Source organism: Ammospiza nelsoni, chromosome 12, assembly GCF_027579445.1.
Source record: "Ammospiza nelsoni isolate bAmmNel1 chromosome 12, bAmmNel1.pri, whole genome shotgun sequence".
Lineage (NCBI taxonomy): Eukaryota > Metazoa > Chordata > Aves > Passeriformes > Passerellidae > Ammospiza > Ammospiza nelsoni.
The window spans coordinates 9,321,230-9,341,042 of NC_080644.1; the positions used below are offsets into that span (position 1 = coordinate 9,321,230).

The 19,813-nt window shown below is 52.5% G+C and overlaps 2 protein-coding genes across 2 annotated transcripts; both read left to right on the forward strand.

Moving 5' to 3' along the window:
• The first annotated feature begins 1,290 nt into the window (after window positions 1–1,290).
• Window positions 1,291–6,717, forward strand: PIGT (phosphatidylinositol glycan anchor biosynthesis class T). The gene is made up of 12 exons (XM_059480674.1): window positions 1,291–1,487; window positions 1,887–2,064; window positions 2,973–3,100; window positions 3,570–3,670; window positions 3,824–3,910; window positions 4,158–4,245; window positions 4,320–4,417; window positions 4,689–4,854; window positions 4,943–5,143; window positions 5,681–5,846; window positions 5,965–6,048; window positions 6,173–6,717. Exons 1-12 carry the CDS (start codon window positions 1,298–1,300, stop codon window positions 6,423–6,425), a joined length of 1,740 nt encoding a protein of 579 aa, XP_059336657.1. The 5' UTR covers window positions 1,291–1,297; the 3' UTR covers window positions 6,426–6,717.
• An 8,764-nt stretch (window positions 6,718–15,481) lies between these two features.
• BLCAP (BLCAP apoptosis inducing factor) lies at window positions 15,482–17,084 on the forward strand. The gene has a single exon (XM_059481127.1). The coding sequence runs from the start codon at window positions 15,551–15,553 to the stop codon at window positions 15,812–15,814; it is 264 nt and encodes an 87-aa protein (XP_059337110.1). The 5' UTR covers window positions 15,482–15,550; the 3' UTR covers window positions 15,815–17,084.
• Window positions 17,085–19,813: the final 2,729 nt, after the last annotated feature.

Below are 19,813 nucleotides of genomic sequence, written 5' to 3' on the forward strand. Positions count from 1 at the left end.
ATGGGGAAAGGAGCCTGGCAGATAAGCAACAGAAGCCAGGGAATGCTCTCCTCATCCTGGCTGCTCCCCAGGGGTGTTGAGACATTACTGCACTGTTGCTGTGCAGCCGGCACTTTGTGGGACCAGCTGGAGTGCCCCATAGCCGAGTGCAGCAGAAATGTGTGGCATGTGCTGCCTTAAGCTGGGGAATTGATCAAGAAAAAAGGGGCAGGCTTCATGACTGTTCAGGCTGTAGCACAGGGACTTCCCTATCTAGGTATAGGGTAATTAACAGCTCTGGGTGGATGTTTTTACCTTTAATTTGGCTGATCAGTTCCAAAATGCATCTAAACCTTTATTACCTACAAGTATCCTGTTGCAAGGAGTTGCCCAGTGTAAAAAAAAAAATCAAATAACAAAGCCAACAATATTATGTAAATATTACCTTTATTTTTTTTCTGGGCATGCTGACTTTCTGGTTTTATGTGATGCCATTAATTAGCAAGAGGGGGAAAAAGATATATAAAGTAACTCCTTATTCTTCACAAACACTGAATCACATAGTCAGTTCCAAGTTAACTTGCATGAGAACCTAAGATCTGGGCAAGTGGGTAATCAACAACGTACAACAGCTGGTAAGTGGCAACCACACGTTGCTATAATTTCTATGCTTATTTCCTACTGGAACAAATCACCACACTCAAATCATCACGGGGAGAACGGAGATGCTGTGAGCTCCATCGGACCGTCAGCGCCGGCGCTGTGCTGCTGTGGCCGCCGTTCCCGTCCCCGGCAGGCGGGTGTGGGAGCGGGGCGCTCCCGGACGGCTCCGCACCCGGAGATGGGCGCTGCCCTGCGGGAAGGAGCCGAGGAGCGAGGGAGAGCGGCGGGAACGGCTGAGAACTGGAAGCCACCTGGGGACAGGGACAGTTCTCGCAGCGTCCTGCGGCACTCCGGGGGAGCCGCCCAAGCTGGGACGGCGCCAGGGCCTCCCCTCAGCCCCGATTTCAGAGTGGCGGAGGGAGCGCTCGATCCCCCCTCACAGCGCCAGAGTTAACCGCGATCACCCCTGGGGTCCTTTCCGCGGTTCTGTGAGAGCGCTGGCGCTCGCTCCGGGGCTGGGGCAGGCGCAGGCACAGCCGGGCTGGCGCTTCTCCTTCTCCCCGCGGGGGCTCCGTGCTCGCTCCGTGCAGCGGCTCCGGTGCCAGGCCGGGACAGCCCGGCGCTCACAGCGTCTCCATGGCGTCCCCGGAAGCGCCGCCATTGCCGGCACGGCGGAAGCGGAAGCGGCGCGGGACGGGGCGGGGCGGGCGGTGGGATGGCGGCGGCGGTGCTGCTGCTGCTGCTGCTGGCGGCGGCAGGGCCCGGGCCCGGGCGGGCGGACGCGGGCCGGGAGCGGCGGGACGCGCTGCGGGAGGAGCTCCTGCTGAGCCCGCTGCCCACCGGCGATGTGGCCGCCACCTTCCAGTTCCGCACGCGCTGGGACGCGGACCTGCAGCGGGGCGCAGGTAGGGCGGGCCCGGCCGGGGCGGACCGCGCCGCTATTGGCTGGCGCGGGGGCGGACCGCGTCGCTATTGGCTAGCACGGGGGCGGACCGCGCTGCTATTGGTTGGGGTGGTGCGCAGGAGCGGGGCTATCGCGGAGGGACCCCGCGACGTGATGGTTTGCATCGAGCGATGACGTCACGGGCGGGAATGACGTCAGAGGCGGGGTGAGGTGAGCAGGGACGGGGCAGAGCGAGGCTGTGGGGACGGAGCGGTGACATCACGGGGGGCCCGTGACGCCATCGGGCTGTGTGTGGTGGCGCAAGCAGAGGCAGTGCCGGTGATGTCGCGTTGGGGCAGGCCCTGGTTGATGTCGGGAAGGGATCGGGGATGCGAGAGGCAGGGACTGACGCTGCCCGCAGTCTCTCACTACAGGCTCTTCCCGAAGGCGCTGGGGCGGCTGGTGGCAGCGCTGGGCGTGCGGGAGCTGCACCTCGCGCTCACCCAGGGCTTCTGGCGCACCCGCTACTGGGGGCAGCCGCCCCTCCAGGCACCCGCTGGCGCCGAGCTCTGGGTCTGGTTCCAGCCCACGGTCACCGAGTAGGTACCCCAGCCACGGATCTGTCACTCTGGGTCCCCTCTGTGGCCACTGCTCCCAGGAGCGGTTGTTTGTCCCTCCTGAGGCAGCCACGGTGTGTGAGTGGGCCTCCTGGGTTGAAAAATGTCTGCTGGAAAGAAGAGCCCAGGAGTAGCTCTAAAAACCCACAGAACATACCCCATCTGTTCACAGGACAGGATGTGGTGCTGAGGGCAAATCCCTGTTCATTAAAGGCCCAAGTAATTCCCCTGTGGGCTCTGTGATGGCAAGCACTTAACGATGGCACAGAGAGAAATAACACTGATCTAACCAAGCAGTGGGTGTGTGTGTGTCATTGGGGTACAACAGCATGGGGGATGAGGGTTCAGGGTGGATTGCAGGACCCTTGCTGCGCTGATACAGTGGGGCTGTATCTTGGCCTCTCATCCATGACTCACTTCCTTTGACTCCCATCCAGTACCTGTCACCACCTCCCTGAGCACACCAGCCCTGTGGGGACTCACAGAGCCCTCTCCTCCCTGCAAGTGTCCCATCCCTTGTCTGCTGGTTGAGTCAGCCTTTGGAGCTGCACCAAGGCGTTGCTGTGGGCCTCACAGCCCCTTCCCCATTCACACATATCACCTCCTGTGTGCTCCCAGCTCCCCTGGCCTCTCTCCTCACATACCAGCCGTGCCCACCACCCTGTCCCTTGGCTCTGTGATGCCTGTGAAGCCCTGCTGTGTGTCCCTCAGATCTGATGTGTCAAAATAAAATACCAAGAGAGCTGGAGAATGCCAGCCCAGCAGTTTCTCTGCATACTTCATGCAGCTTTGGTAACCCAGTGTGGTCATTTCTGAATGTTACTGACTTAACACATGTTGTTTCAAGGATTTGAGCTGCTGAGTAATCTCTGGTGTCTCTTCTCACACAGTGTTGACAAAGCCTGGAAAGAACTGAGTAACATCCTTTCAGGAATATTCTGTGCTTCTCTCAACTTTATTGACTCGACCAACACAGTGATTCCAACAGCATCCTTCAAACCCCTGGGTTTGGCCAATGGTGAGCCTGGCTCTGCTCTCTCACTTTAGTTCTGCCCTGGGCCACTGCCAGCATTCCAGGTGCAGGTCCTGCAATGACTCTGGGTCTGGGTGTGTACAACAGCATCCATTAACCCTTCCCAGGAAGGATTTCCTCTCCCTACAAACAAGGCTTGGATTTAAACAGAGGAAACCCACAAGTAATACATGGCAGGTGCTCCCAGGCCCTTACTTGACTCTATAAAAAATGTTTTATGAAACAGTGAGGACCACAGGATTTAAGGCACTCACAAAAGAAGATCTGCTAGGATATATCCTTACCATTCTTTCCAATCACTCTGAACAGAGTGGGATCTAGTTCTGGTGGAGCTCACTGCATTTCAGGCATGCTCTGAGGGTGGTGGGATGTGGGGCACACTGGGTGTGGAACACTGCTGCTGTGCTCATGGCTGTAGCACTCCCAGCCTGCTCTCCTGCCTCTCCCTGCCCAGGGACAGATCACCATCTCCTGCGTTACGCTGTCCTGCCCAGGGAAGTTGTCTGCACAGAGAACCTCACCCCCTGGAAGAAGCTGCTGCCGTGTGGCTCAAAGGTAAAGAGAAGTCCTGCTGCCCAATGGGGCCACTCCTGATGGAGCTGGGCTCCCAGCAGCAATGTGGGAGCATGCACTGGGAGGTTCCCTCAGGACTTTCTCTCGGTGGGAGCAGAGGACAGGGCAGGGCTGAGTTTCTCCTGTTCCCTGCAGGCTGGGCTGGCTGTGCTGCTGAAGGCTGAGCGCCTGTTCCACAGCAGTTACCACTCCCAGGCAGTGCACATCCGCCCCATCTGCAGGGTAAGTGCTGGCTCAGCTCCCTCCCTGAGCTCCTCAAGAGAAAATCCAAAGCCCCCTTGTCACATTGCAAGGTATCACAGTGATTTGCTCAGCTACCCTGTGATGGGTTCACTGTGTCTAACACAGCTGTCATCCTCCTTCTCTGATAACCTCAATGGAAATCTTGTAATCCTGGTGGAGGTCCAGCTCCATCCTGGTGTCCTCCCTCTCCAGAAGGTGTGATCAGAGCTGCTTGTCTCTTGTCCAGGATGCCTCCTGCCTGGCTATGTCCTGGGAGCTTAGACAGACTCTCACTGTGGTCTTTGACTTCTTTTCCAGTGGCCAAGGAAAGAAAGGTAAGCGTGGTGGCTGTGCTGGCGTGCTCCCAGCCTGCAGCACTTGACCTGCCAGCTGACCTTGCTTCCCACAGACTGGTCCCTGTTTAAGATGTTCTCTCGCACGCTGACTGACACGTGTCCTCTGGCATCGCAAAGCAAAGTCTACGTTGACATTTCCCCCAAGAACAAGGTAAGCTCATGGGCCAGAAAGCATCCCCTGCTCCCTCAGTTCTGCCACTTCTTGTGGCTCTGAAACATCCTCACCTCCATCCTCTGCATGGCCTGGCCTCTCAGGGGCTAACACAGGGAGGTGATTTTCTTGCTCTGAGCAGGGCTGAGGGGAGAGCACAGAGCTGGCTGTTGGGTGGCAAAGCTCAGGGCTACCTGGAGGGACTTTGCTCAGTGCTGCCAGTTTCTTCAAGGGGCACTTTTTCCTTTCATGGTCCATTTGCTTTCCTCAGGAAAAGGAGCTGCTGGAAGTGTCCCCCCCTCCAACATCAGTACACGAAGCTATTGTCCAGGGAGACAGGAGAACCTACGCTGTCTATGACCTGCTGAGCCCCTCCCTCTTCAACACATCTCGCAGCCTCAATGTGCAGCTGAAGTGGAAGCGGCCCCAAGACAGCTGTGAGTGAGCAGAACTTCACTTCACCTGCACCACTGGCCAGGGCTCCAGGGCTGAAAATCACCCCTCTGCTGTCCTTGCTCTTCACAGCGGAAATGCCCATTCCCACGCTCCATGCTCAGCGTTACGTGGGCGGGTACGGGCTGCAGACCGGGGAGATCTGCACCCTCATCTACAACACCCACCCCTACCGAGCCTTCCCCGTGATCCTGCTGGAGACTGTGCCCTGGTACCTGCGCCTCTACGTGCACACCCTCACCATCATCACCAAAGGGAAGGAGAACAAGCCCAGTGAGTGAACCCTCCAAGCAGCACATGCCACCCCATTCCCTTGGCATGAGCAGCTCATTCCAAAGGTGGTTTAATCCCTCCCTCAGGTCCCAGTGATCCCTGGGAAACTGGATTGTGAAACAAAATATTTCAGGATGTTTTCCTAGCCTCAAGTTCAGTGCTCACAGCAGATGAGACCATTAAATTAGTTTTATTTATAAGAGGCACAAGGATGGTGTTTGATAATCCAATAAGGATTTAAACCAACATGAATTAATTTTTGTAGCACAGGAAGCTCAATTTAAAACTGATAATTGCGTTTTATTTTGCATTTATACCTTTCCTTATGAATACCTGACCATCATGGGTCAGTAGCTTTAAAGACCAGCTAAATTTACTTTTAACACATACTTTTTGCTATGGGTGCATCTTCACTTGCCCAGAAAACCTCTCTCATGACAGTGGAAGCAGGAGCACCCACCTCATGGGAGGTGTCCAGGCAATGTGAGATTGGACAAGGTTTCCCTGGTGCCAATGTGGAAATCTCTTTGGGGTTAGGTTACATCCACTACCAGCCAGCCCAGGACCGGAGCCGGCCGCACCTCTTGGAAATGCTGATCCAGCTGCCAGCCAACTCCGTCACCAAGATCACAATCCAGTTTGAGAGGGCCTTGCTGAAGTGGACAGAGTACCCACCTGACCCCAATCATGGCTTTTATGTTGGGTAATGACATTCCTCAGCTCCTCATCCCTTTCTGGGCTTTGCATAGGACTTACTGCCCAGGTCTCTGGAGATGTCTTTCCTGCCAGGACTGACACTGGCGTGTTCTTTGTCCCCTTAGTTCATCTGTGCTCAGTGCCCTGGTGCCCAGTGTCACTGCAATGAAGGACATGGATGTGGAGCAGAGCCCTCTCTTCACCTCACTGTGAGTGTGTGGGGAGCAGGGCTGTGCCACAACCTGCAGGCTGTGGCTGCTCTCATTCTCTCTGGTGAGCACAAACACAGGTCCTGTGCAGGCTGACCTTGCCTTTCCTTCTCCCACTCTCCAGGTTTCCTTCCTCCGATGGCTCCAGCTATTTTGTGCGCCTGTACACAGAGCCACTGCTGGTGAACCTGCCAACCCCAGACTTCAGCATGCCCTACAACGTCATCTGCCTCACCTGCACCGTGGTGGCCGTGTGCTACGGCTCCTTCTACAACCTGCTGACCAGAACGTTCCACGTGGAGGAGCCCAGCCGGGGCGGGCTGGCCAAGCGGCTGGCCAACGTCATCCGAAAATTCAGGGGGGTGCCCCCACTCTGAGAGGGGCCAGGGCAGCCAGCACTGCTTGCAGGGCTCTGTGGGAGACAGACAGCAGAGCACTGCTGCCTCTTGACTTGCTGGAAGCAGCTTGTTGTGTTTTGCTGCCCGGAATTCTCTTTGGGATCCAGTAAGCCAAGAGATCACTTCCGTTGCTAAGATGGGAAATGGCTCTAAGCCCATTGACTACTGAGCTGCACTGCTGTGGGACTGGGAAAAGTAAAAGACTTCTGTTTGGGAGAGGTGTAACTTACATGCTGGGAATGGTGCTGGAAGTAAACTGGAGTGTTTTGTACGTTTGTGCTGCTCCTGGTTGGTTTTGCTTTCTCAGCTCATGGGCAGAGTTGCCAGGTCTGTAGCACACTGCCTGGATCAGCTGGGATGTGATGCAGGCAAGACCAGGCAAAGGGGTTTGATCTGCAGATCAGAGGGATTCATCTGCTCTAACATCTCACCTTTCACAATTGCCTTGTTTCACACATGTGTCCTGTCACACTTGGCCACATTGCAGCCAGTTTGCAAATTAATTGTTGGTTACAGGGTATGTCTGCCCCCTCACCAACAGCAAGGGTTTATTTTCTTTCACAGGAAAAAGCTGCTCTTGCTCACAACTTCTGTTTGCAGGATTTTGAAACCCTCCACCTGCTCAGCCCTCTGCCACAGCACAGGATTCTCCTGTGCACCCACAGTGCCCCTGGAGCTTTGGGGAGCCTTGGCTCAGCAGACCCCAAGAGCTGAGCTGCAGCCAGCCCTGGGCTGGGAATGCAGGAGCACTGGCACCACTGTGCTCCTCAGTTATTTTCTCAAAACACAGATTACCACCTTGTGGTTCACCCAGAGCAGTGGGAGGTCAGTGGTGGTGCTGCTTGGCCTCTGACACTGCTGCTTTCAGGGCTACACCCTTTCCATCTCATATGTGGCTTTTGTGATTGCAACAGACAATCTTACAAAGGACAGGGAAATCACTGGAAGAAATACTGCCCAGAACCAAAGCAGAGCACTGCCAGAGGTCCTTTAAAAGCTTCTGCTTGAACAGAAAAGCCATAAAAACCCCATGGCCTCCTGTCCTGCACAGAACAAGCTGTTCCCACTAGCCTGGAATTACCTTTCCCTTTCAAGCCAGAGATGCTTTTTACTCTGCAGCTCCTTACAGATCCACTCCACTGGATGGCTCCATGCAGCCTGCAGAGCCTGCTGAAATACAAGTTTTGGATGATCCCTCTCTGTTCCTGCCTGCTGAAAAAGGTGCCACAGGGCTGGGGGCTCACAGCCCTGCCAGCCAGGCTGCAAGTGCAAAATGGAATTTCTTTATAGAGAGCTGGAGCTACAACCAAAACCCCAGCAAGCACACAGGTCCCACAGCAGTCTTAGGCAGGAGGGTCCACATTACAGTTTGCAAAAGGATTTGGAGACCTCAAATTGTATCAGTTGGATCCAGTGTGAGTCCTGCAAAATGCAACCAGCAGCATGTGCTGGAGCAGCCCAGTTCCCTGGGTGAAGCCTGCTCGCTGCTGGTGTTGGGTGGGATCCTGAAAGCTCGCTGAGTGCCATGGGAATCATAGCTGGTATCCAGTAGTTATTTTTACTATGAACCATCAGAGCTGGCATCAGCCAAAGGCTTTAGGGCCATTCCTGTGCAGTGCCATAAACCAGGAATTTTAAACACCCCATAAAAAGGTCAGCCCAGAATAATGGCAGAGCAGAGGGAAATTGTTCCAGGCTGGATACACGCTTGAAGGGCCATTGGGAGAGCAGGTCTTATCATAACTATCAAAAATACCCAGGCAGCCAAGTGGAAAACTGTGGGAAATGTGGGTGGCCCTGCAACTGTGGCTGGGTGGGTTTTAAATGGTTGTGAAAATGCCAAATCTTGGTCTTTGGGGTTTTTGGTTTTGTTTTTCTTGGACTGTTTTTCTTCTTTCCTTGGGTTACTCAGTACAGGAGAGACACGGAGCTTTCTGAGGCGAATCAGGGGAGGGCTGTGAGGATGGCATCTCTCTTATAAGGAAAAGCTGAGGGAACTGGGGCTGTTTAGGCTGGAGAAGAGACAACAGAGAAGGGAGCTTATCACTGCCTGTGCGCAGATGCAGGGAGGGTGTTGTGAGGATGGAGCCAGGGTGCTGAACAGTGGCATGAGGTAACAGGAACACTGGAAGTTTCATCTGGACATGAAGAACTTTACTGCATGGAACAGGCTGCACTGAAATATTCCCATGGACACAATCCAGAGCACTGTGCTCCAGGGGACCCAGCAGAGCAGGGACCTGGAGGGATGGCCGGGAGGGATGCCCTGCAGTGGTCCCTGCCCAGCCCCGCTGTCCTCCGTGGCTCTGAGGCAGCACAGCACAAGGTGCAATGGACCATGCAAACACAATGGAATAATAACCACGGAATATGCTGACTTGGAAGGGACCCCTCAGGATCCTCGAGTCCAACTCCTGGCCCTGCACAGGACACCCCAGGAATCCACCCTGTGCCTGAGAGCGGTGTCCAAACGCCTCTAGAACTCAGACAGGCGCAGGGCTGTGACCACTGCCCTGTGACCACCCCTCCGAGTGAAAATCCTTTCCTAATACCCAGCCTAACCCTGCCCTGACCCAGCTTCAGGCCATTCCCTCGGCTCCTGTCCGTGCTCGTGAGAGCCAAGAGACCCGAGCTGCCCCTCGTGAGGAGCTGTAAGCAGCGCTGAGGACCGGAGCTGCCCTTCGTGAGGGAGCTGTAAGCAGCGCTGAGCTCTCCCCCTCAGCCTCCTCTTCCCCAGGCCGAACAGCCCAAGCGCGGCTCATTACAAGCGCCCACAAACACAAAAATCTCTTCACAAAACGCGAATCCGGCCGGGGCCGGCTCCCAGCGCCGCCCCGCCGTGCGCAGGCGCAGCGCCGTGGGCGCAGGCGCAGCAGCCGCCGCGCGGGGCTGCCCGGACCCGCCTGAGGAGCGGCCGCTGCCCGCGCCCCCGCCCCGCCGGCCGAGCAGCAGCGGCAGCAGCAGCGCCCCGCGGCCGAAAGCGCTCCGGGGACAGCCCCGCTCCCGGGGACAGCCGCCCGGCCGCCTGGGGAGGCCTGGCAGGCTTCTCCCTCCTTCCTCGGGGCGGCCCCGGGATGGCGGCGTGAGCGGTGAGTACGGGCCGGGGCCCAGCGGCGGGGCTGGCGGAGCGGGCAGCGCTGCGGGCTCCGGGGCTCGGCCGGGGGAAAGGGGGAAGGTTTGTCCCGGCCGAGGAGCCCCGCGCTCAGAGCTCTGAGTGCGCCGGGATGGGAGAGGCTTCAACCGACCCCGAGCTCGGTGCCAGCATGGAAATAACAGCACTGTGTGCCTTCCCTCCCTCCCTTCCTGCTGCTCTCGGGCGCGAACGTCTCCAGCTCTCGTTAGCGCCTTCTGAAAGGAAAGCCGGGCCCGTTCCTCCCCAGGGCAGCACAATGCTCTGACAAGCTTTTGTGCAGGCAGCTGGACGGGATGGGCCCTGTGGGTCCCTTCCAACCGGGGTATTCTGTGATAGTCTGTGAATACAGACTGTTGTGCCTAGCCAGGCACCCTACCCGAGCACCCATACGTGCTTTGAGCCAGCTACAAAGTGAGTTTACAAGCTGTGCTGTCATACCAACATTGCTCATGATATCCCAGACATGCAAGTGCAAGAGAAGAGGAAAAACAAGCTCTAAATACAGTCCACAGCATGCTGAACTCTCCCATACTTCATTGGTACTGAAACATTTCAATGGACATTTCAATGGACCTTGCAAGTACTGTCATAATGCAGTAACCTTTGTCTTTCCAAACTGTAGGAGATCATAACTCCTCATAGCTGCCCAAACAGCATTTCTGCCTTTCCTCATCTGAGATGCAGAAAACTCACCCTTATCTGGCTGTCTTTGGACCTCTGAAGCCTGCTGAAGGCACAAAAGATAGAAAAGTGGTCCAAATTAAAAAGTTCCCTGCTTTTCTCAGGGAACTTGGGCCTGGAAGTTGTAATCTGTGGCAGTTAAACAAAGGCAGAGGGTGGGAATGAGGACCTCTGAAAATCAATGAATTAGTCCAAATGGAAGTAGTAATACTTCAGATGACAGCTGTGGCTGCTGACATCTCTTCCCATCACAGAGCTGGCTGACTTAATCTTCTGCTCCTCTGATTCCTGATGATTTCTAGGCCCATTCTAAGCTCTCTGAGCAAAGCAATTAGTTTTAGTTTGGATCTCTCCTCTGCCTTCCTGCTCATGGGTGGGGAAGGATTCACCCTGGTGCTGTGAGGGCATTGCATTGCAGATGGAGTGGGCACTGCCTCTGGACAAAAGCTCATCCATTCCCATCAGGAATGGAGCTCAGAGGCAGCTTTGGAGGTGGTTACAAGAGTGGCTCAACAGAGAGCCTCCACTTTTCACCAAGTGAGTTGCTTTGGCTTGTGTCTAGCATGAGAAATCAGAATACTAACCCCAAGGCTTGGTTAGTAAAGGATTTGTTGCTCTTTTTGGAAGCTGTTGTGATTATATTGCACCATATCTGACTCTACACAAAGTGTCCAAGGCATGATCCAAGACTAGGCTAAGGCCTTTGCCAAAAAGTATAGACTCACTCTTTCCAGCTGAGTCATACCAGCAGATAAAGCTTTTAAAAAAATTGAAATAATAGTGGCAGGGCTAAAAAAAAAAACCCTAGAGAAGTTAATCCCTGCTGCAAATAGGTCTTAAAGTTTGAGCAGTTATGGTTCTTGGGTTTACGCCAGAGGGTTGGCATCTGGGAAGCTGGTCTGGTGTTGCTTTTCTTAGCTGAACTCTTCCAACTTGTCACTTGATAGTTCTTCAGCTCTCTTTTTGTCCCAGTGCTTTAGCTGTTGTGTATTTTTCAGCAGCTGTTTTGGGTGCTGTGTGATATTTGAGTTGGTGTGAAGCACTGCCCACTCACATCAGTTGGTATTTGTGACAGGGTTTTTGGTTAAAACCATTTTAAGCAGACAGGTGAGAAACACATCCCTGAGCCTTCCTCTTCAGTTTATATGCACTGGATGACTTGAGAGACTTTTATCTAACCAGTGTGGCTTTTCATCACAAGCAGAGATTTCAGCTTCTGGGAAAGGGGGAGGATGATAGCAGCACGCCCCAATAAAAAGGTTACTCAGTGTTTTATTGCAGACCTCTCAGCTCTCAGCCTCTCTTTCTGTAGCATCTGCTGGGGGAGTTCTGTGTGGACAGCACTGGCTTAAAGGCTGCCTTTGTAAGGGCTGAACAAGCGTACCCTTGAAGTGCTTAGGGAAAGCTGGCTGATTATTCTCCCCTTCCAGGGTAAGTGGACTGTTAAAGAATTCAAATGTTCTTGAGAAAGGTACAGACTTGGTATTGACACACTGATGTGCCAACCTGTGGTGTAGGAACACCTCTCAGTGTGTTAATTGCTGAGTTAGGGTGTAGAATATGAAGGAACAGCTTGCTAGCTCCTCACATGGATTTATTCCAAAACGTGACTGATCCATTGCAGAGCAGTGCTCTGTGCTGCTCACTCTAGACCTGTCATTATTGAGATTTTGTTTCTGCTTGGGAAAGGTCTGCTGCTGCCTTTGCACTGGAATTCCAAAATCCTCCGCACAAACACACACCAGTAGGACCTGAATGTTTTTGGGAGGGAAGATGACAGCAGGGAGGGCTGGCAGTGCAATGGAAGCCAGCTAATAAGCATGTGGAGAAGTGCTGGTGCTTGCTTATTAAGGAGGTGTGCAGGGAACCTCCCCTGGCTGCTCCTGTGCCTGCAGGAACAGGAGAGGCTCTGGCAGCACATGGAGATCAGGCTGGGACACAGTGGGAGCATCACCAGTTCTGCTGCTGAGGGCCTGAAGGGAGTTCAAGTGGCTGCAAGAGCTGTGGAGGGTGAAAGGAGGAAGTGGGAAGGAGCTGTCAGGTAAACATGAGTGGCCACCAAATCAGGTGACATGAGGAGCAGCACAGGAGCAGGTTTGGGGACAGTGGGACATGGGGCTCGCTGAGGCAAGAGGTGAGTCAGGCAGGGAGGGGAGAGCAAGAGCGGCTGGCTGAGGGAAAACAGGACGCAGTTGTGAAACCAGTCCTGTTGGGTGACAGGTTATTATTTGCTCTGGAACATGGTAATCTTTGGCTTGGGTTGTGAGAAGGGGACAAACACAACAAGGGAGGAATCTTTAATTTGCAAATTTCACCTTGCTTGAGAAACCAGGCAAAACCAAATATTGTTGTGGCTTCTGGAAGGATCTGCCTGTCCTGGGCATGAAGGAGAATGTTCCCTGCTCAGTGAAGGGCTGATACAGGAGGTGCTGTTTCTCTTGGATCAATAGAGTGTAAAGAGAACTCAGTGCCAGCTGTACAGAGAATCTCTTAATGAAGAGCACATTTCTTACTGGTGGGAAGTCCCTTGAGGGACACAGAGCTGTGGCAGCCTCCTGTAGTGAGTGCTTGGTCCAGGATCAGCTGTGGGATACAGCAAAGGATCCTCATCCTTTAACTGCTTGGTAGTGAAGGGACTCCTGAGAATAAAAGCAAACTGACTACAGACACAAAGAGCAGCTGTTTGAATGGCTGCATTTGGCAGAAATCCAAGAGGTTTGCAGGTTGAAGGGCATTGGCATTGAAATTTCATAGTAAGAATAACTACTATTAAATGGTTCTTTATTCTGCAGTGGTTGCATTGATTGCTACAAGCAACTGGTTCTTGCAGGAAATACTAATATTTAAAAATGAGTAACTTGTTGTGAGGTGGCTTTGTGTTTGTAGGAAGTGCTCAAGTAAAGCTTAGACACTTAAAATTAATTCAGTATTTAGAGTGTTATGGTTAAGAGCATTGTAGGAGTGAGGATGCCAGACCATGAAGTACAAAGTGTAGCTACAACACAAATTATAATTATTTTCTAACTGTAGTCAGTTGTAAGGTTTGGGGCTAAAGGCTCAAGAGTGACATATGACCTATTTAAGCTGAGAGATTTGTGACATTAGTTCTGAAAAATTCTAGTTCTTTGTTTCAGCCTTTTGCTACTTAACAGACACATTCTTTACCCATTTCTATACTCTGGATACAGAAACCCAAAGCAAAGTAGGCACTTTAAACTAAAGTTTTGAGAACAGCTGACACAAGTTGCCACAGAAGTCCAGCTGATGCAACTGGATCTGGCAAAAACATAACATGGTTGTTTAGGCACTCATTTTTAATGCTTGGTGTTTGGAGCACTTGTGAGAAAAAAAATGCAGGAAGTTTCAAGAAGGGAACATTTCAGGAGGATTAAGGCAGCTGCAGATCATTGATTTAGTAAAACTTTACTACATTCAGTGAATTGAAAACTTGGGTGATGGGGTTTGGTTACCTTCCTGTTCAAATATTTGTTGTTAGATTTTTTTCTCTCCATTCTTCCCCTTGCAAAAAAAGTTCTCTAGTACTTCTGTGGTATTGTTTACTCCAGAGACATCTGAGCAATTCACAAAGGCAAGCAGGCAGCATGTTTTGTTATGAAATGAGTAATAGCTGATAGCAATTTACAGATGGGAGAAAAGGCTTGGGACTAGACTTGCCCTTAAAGATGTGAGTGAGTGACCTGCCTAAAACAGGACTAACATTGGGAGCTGTATTCCTGTGACTTGGCTTTATCTGTATTGCAGCATAAAATAACTTTTTCCTTACTCTTTGGCTACTGAGCTGCAGCTTAGTTTTACTAATTGAACTCCAGCTGCTCTCTCTGCAGGAGAGCACTCCCTTGCAGGAGCACCAGCACAATGTACTTTCCCCACATAATGTTTGTGCTGGTGGAGATGTTTGCCTGCATTTTCCTACTAACATTAAATTAAAATAGATGGTGCTGCTCAGGATGGCAGCATTTCCTGCTGCTGACAGCAGAGCCCATTGCTACCTGCGAGACAAGTCTGACCTCAGTGTTGTTTTGGAAGAGAACCTCCTGTGGTTTTCTCTTGGCTTTTCTCTGCAATCCCTCATTCTCTCTCCCTTTGCCAGGAAATCCCTTCTCCTGCCAGCAGGAGCCGGTGGAATGTGCTGTTTGTTTACATTCTCACTCCTTCATCCTACTAACCTTCCCACCCCTAGCTGTAATCCTGACAGGCTGGGCTGAGCCCTTCATCCTTCTGAGGGAGCACTGCTCCATTGAGTAATTGCAGACACAAGGCTTTCTGCAAGCAGCTGTCCCCAGCAGACTCCTCTTGGTGGGGGTGAGGCATTGATTGTTTTTAAAGCCATTTGAAATTCTTGAAGGGGTTTGTAGTGCCTCAAAAGAGCACACATTTAATGTCATTAAGGGGGTTGCTAAAGGTAGGAGCAGGTTTTCTGGACTTGCAGTGTGCTGCCATCCCTGCCTAGGAAAGCCCTTAAAGCCCAGTTTCCAGAGGGTTTTATAATAATCCAAGTGAGGAAATCCTGTGTTTACAGCACTTAATGGAAATTGCCATTCTGAGCCTGTCCCCCGTTTGATCTATTCACATACTTCATCTTATCTGACTTTAGCTGTTTGGCAAGGATTATAAATCTGTAAGCTGAGACTGTCCTCCCCTTTGTTTTACAGCCTGGACACTGCTGGGCCTTTCCTGGGTACCTTGATGTGTAGCTGATTTGGTGCTGTCCTGCTGGAACACTTTATTGTTTGTGTGCAGAACAATTCCTTACACAAATGTTTCCTTAACACTTCTCTGTAGCACCAAATAATGATCACCCTTCAATTGCATTTCTTTATATCATCACTCAAGCCTTTGGGCTGTCTTGGATCAGTGTGTGTAGGGAAGGCTGTGGCAGCTTGTTTCCCATTTCCACCTCTCCCTTTCTGTTCCTGCACTGTGCTAAAAGGGTCTCACTTGTTAGCCTGGATAAAGGCCTGAGGAACAGAGCACACAGGATACACTTCTGTACCAGCATTAGCTGATCCTGTCCCCAGCTGAGTGGTTCAGAAAGCAGGAACCTTTCCACCAGCTCCAAGGATTTAGTACTGGGAGTTCAACCATCAGCCAATGATGCTTGGGAGTAAATGAAGGTTTAGAAGCATGTCAGTTGATTTTTTTCCCTTCATTTCTCTGAGAGTCTGACATTTCCTTCTCCCCGCAGAGCAGCCTGCCTCGGGAGGAGTTGCTGGAGCCTGTTCCGGAGCACATCTGCCTGCTACTGCCCACGAGGCCCCAGCCAGCCACCATGTACTGCCTGCAGTGGTTGCTACCTGTCCTGCTCATACCCAAGCCCCTGAACCCAGCCTTGTGGTTCAGTCACTCGATGTTCATGGGATTCTACCTGCTCAGTTTTCTCCTGGAACGGAAACCTTGCACAATTTGTGCCTTGGTCTTCCTGGCAGCTCTATTCCTCATCTGCTACAGCTGCTGGGGGAACTGCTTCTTGTATCACTGCACAGGATCCCAGTTACCAGAATCAGCTCACGACCCCAGCATAGTGGGCACCTAGAAAATCGTAATCTTCCAGTCTGCTGAGGGCTCTTGTTTTGATTTTTAAAAAAGGGGTGGGGCTGGGGAGGAGGGGGGGTGTTTGGTGTGGGACTGGAGTAAGGACAACCTATTTCCTGTAACTGTGCGTGGACTGGAGTGGCAGATTCTTCCCACTCCGCCTGTGAAATCGACTCGTTTACTGTGTGAACTCTGGCAGCACCACCTGCTTTTTTAGGAGCAGGAGTCTTTCTTTTTCTTTCCCGTATCACCGGGAGCAGACACCAGCCCTCAACTGAGAACTGCTGGAAGCCTGAGCTGCTGGTCCCTGCCCAGCTGGGAGTGCTGGGGTTGTGTGTCACTTGTCTGCATTAGGCCATGGTGGTCTAACTCAGGGCTCTTGGCCCTCTGATCCTGCTTGAATAGCTACAGGAGTCTCTCAGTCTCTCTTTGTGGGGAGCCAGCCTTCCCACCTTGCTGATCAAGGGAGAGTGCAACAGCTCACAAATGGACTTGGCCAAAAGCTGCTGGAGCCAGAGGCAGTTGAGTCATCTCCTCCTGCTCAGCCTGCCAAAGAGATGTGTGCACTGCCCAAGTGCTTTCTGAACTCTTTGCTCTGAGATCCCAGCCTGAAAGCCTCACTTTGCTGCTGCTTTTATAAAGCCTCACAGGCAGTAGAGACTCTCTTCCCCTCCTCCTCCATGTCCTGGGTTTACCAAGGTATTGACCATTGGGAGAAAGAACCAGCATGCTGCAAGACACAGGGTTTTGGAAGCCACTGTGAACTTTACCCTACAGAACTCATCCCAAAAGGCTGGGTGTGGACAGGGCAGGAGGGGATCCATGAGGTGGGGGCATGGCTTGAAGCAGTAAATGCTTCAGCCATTTCAGAGATGATGGGTTTGGGCCAGAGGTGACAGAAGGTGCTGGTGCTACTGACTAGAGAAGGGCAGAGGCTGGAAAATGCCTGATGTCTCCAGCTTCCCTGGCAGAAGGATGTCAAGAATCCAGGGTGATGATGGGTCTACAGCCTGGGGCAGAGGTTGGTTTGTGAGAAGCCTTAGAGGTTGGCACAAAACACCTCTAAACTTTGAAGGTTTCCCTCCCCTTTGCCATCTGTTTGTCTTTCATACAGTCTTCTGGTGGAGAGCAGCAGAAATGGCTGTTGCTGTCCTGAGGCAGTTCAAGCTATGAGGTTGTGAAACTTCCAGAGTATTGTTTGTTCATTGCACAGCTGTTCAAAATGTTTAATAAAGCTTTATAAACTTTGGTCTATGGCCTCCTGCCCAGCATGATGCATTGGCTGCTCATTGTGGATGCCTTAGCCCAGCAATCACGTGTCCCTGCATTGTTCTGTTCCCAGCACAGCAACCCCCAGCAAGAGGCAGAGCCTGTTTGCCCTGTAGCTCCCAGTACTGACTCTTGATTGTTTGGGCAGACTGGGAGCCAGACTGGCAATTCCTAAACAGCCTCACATACGTCACAACCAGAAGCACTCCTGTGTCCTGTGTGTTTCTGTGCTTAGTGACAGATTCCCCTTTTCTTGCTGCTTAGGAAATTAAACCCCCGAGCTGTGTCCTGGAAGCCACTAATCCCCAGCAACAGTAAAAGTGTCTGCTGGGTGCCCACGTGGTGTAAGCCCTTGCCATGACACCACATCACCCCAGCCTGTCCCTCTGCTCAGGGCAGCCCAGCTGCCACCAGCCATCCAGGGGGACACACGTGCTGCTGTGAGCCCTTGCCCAGCCTTGGCCATGCAGACTGTGGGGTCCAACAGCACCCAGGAGCACCTGAGAGTGTTAAAGGGTGTGGAGCTGTGTTGCTGAGCTGAAACAGGCTTGGCTTTATCTCTTCTCTGAAGACCAGGTCCAAATTAGAAAGAGTTCAGGGCATATTTATTGTTTACATGATTAAAGGAAAGCATGTGCCACATCAAAAATAGATGTGACGGCTCTGTCACCTGTCAGGCTGAGGGAAATCCCAGTAGCTGTCACATCAACTCAGGCATAAATAACAAATGGAAAGGAGAGGGGAGGGCACCCATTGCAAGTCATGGCACAATTGTGCTCTGAGCAACTTGTAAGTTTTAATGTATTAAAGCTAATGTTCTGTCAAGAGAACACTTCTGTTGCTCACTAGCCAAGGCACTTCACAGCAATTTAAATAAATGCTAGCCACCAACCAGACTGTGCTTTGGATGAGAGCAAGGCCTGGCTTTGTATGTGGGGTTCAGGACAAGGTACAGCTGCAGGCTCTTGCCTTGTATGAAACCCAGCTCGAAAAAAGCACTTCAAAAGAGGGAGGCTGCAGGACAGCTTTCAATGGGGTAAGAAGCTTCCCACCCCTGCTGCAGAGAAGGAGCACTCTTTGATGTGCACACAGCATTCTCCAGCACTCTCTCTTACCCTCCCTCAGGGCCTGAGATACCATCTTCATTGTAAAGATAGAAAAGTAAAGCAACTTCGTCATGGTCAGACAGAAAGCCTCAGGCAGAAGGAGGAACCCAACCAAGTCTCACATCCCATGCTAATGCCTGCTTCATCCTTCTCCATAAAGAGACTGTGAAAAACCAGCCTGTGACTGCAGAACAGGTCAAACCCGATGGCTTCTGAGAAGCAGCATCACAGCTTCCCTGCCTGAGCACCACAGATGGGGCTGAGCCTGGGCAGACACAGCCAGAGAGCTCAGCCAGGCGTTTGCCAGCTCCATGGAAAATGCCCACACGAGGTGTCCTGCCCCTCTCTGCCAGAACAACAGAGGGGTGGCTCTGTCCCTGGGTATCCTGGGGCACCACGGGGGCTCTCTGTGGGGACACACAGCTGGACAGCTGCACCAGGGGCTCAGAGCAGTGGGATTTAGAGCAAAACCACTGCTGTGCCCGGCCCCCCTGAGCCTGGACACCGCCCACAAGTGTCACTTGACACTTTGGCACGGAGTGAGTGTCATCACCTTGCTGAATTACCGAGTGTCCATCTGCCTGATGCTCCCTGGATACAGGAGCTGGAGCCTTAAGCTGTTCCTTTGTCTTTCCGTGTGAGGGAGAGATCATTTTCTAGGTCACATAACAGATCAGTGACACAGCAGGGTCAATAAAGGAAAAAAACAAAACAAAACAAAAGCCAGCCCAGGTTCCAATCCTTAGAAATAGAGATGCAGCTTGGCTCAGGCAGTCCTTGGACTCGTGAGTAGACCCTTAGGGCCCAGGGGCTTTTCATACTCCTCCTCAACCCTTCTCAGGGAGAGGGAGCACCCCCAGGATGAGCAGCTGGAATACCACAAGGCTTGCCCTTTTATTTTAAGCTTTAGATCTGGCTGATATCTGTCTTAGTGCATCATCTTTGGGTCTGATACTTGGCAGTTGAGCTCCCTAGAGTGCTCAGGGTGCAGGTAGGAGTCATCTCTCAGCATCTGCCTCTCAGCCAGGTATCTTGCTGGGTGATGAGTGCCTTCTGCATGGATTCTCTTCCTGCTCACCCTGAGACAAGCCCACAACGTGGCCTTACAAACAGCAGCAGCCAGAGGAAAGAGGCTGATCTCGTGGAGGAGCCATTAGGGCTGGAAGCACCCACCAGTGGCTCAGGGAGGCAGCCAAGTCTGGAGGCACAGTCCCACTGACAATAGCACCAGCCTTGTCCCTCATGCTGTCACCCAGGCTGGTCCAGCCAATCTCCTGAGCCAGGCAGACACAAACATCACTCAGGGTCACAGTAGCCCTGCCCTGCAGCTTTTCTCTGCCACCAGGTGGTTTCCCAGCCGTGGGAGGCAAGCTACAGTCAGGTAAGAACTTCAGCCCTCCCCCAGAGCCTGAAGATTACCCCTTGGCAAGAGGGTTTTGCTCCTCAGTAAAGGCAAATCCTCTGGTAGTAGGGCAAGGGAGGACAGATGGCTCAGGTGCCACCCAGACCTGCTGCTGGAGGGGATGAGATCCAAGTGACAGCAGGCTGTGTCCTCTGAGGGAGCACATGCTGGCAGCCTCCTGTCCACCCCTTGTTACCAGTGAGTAACAGGCACTGTGGGAGCT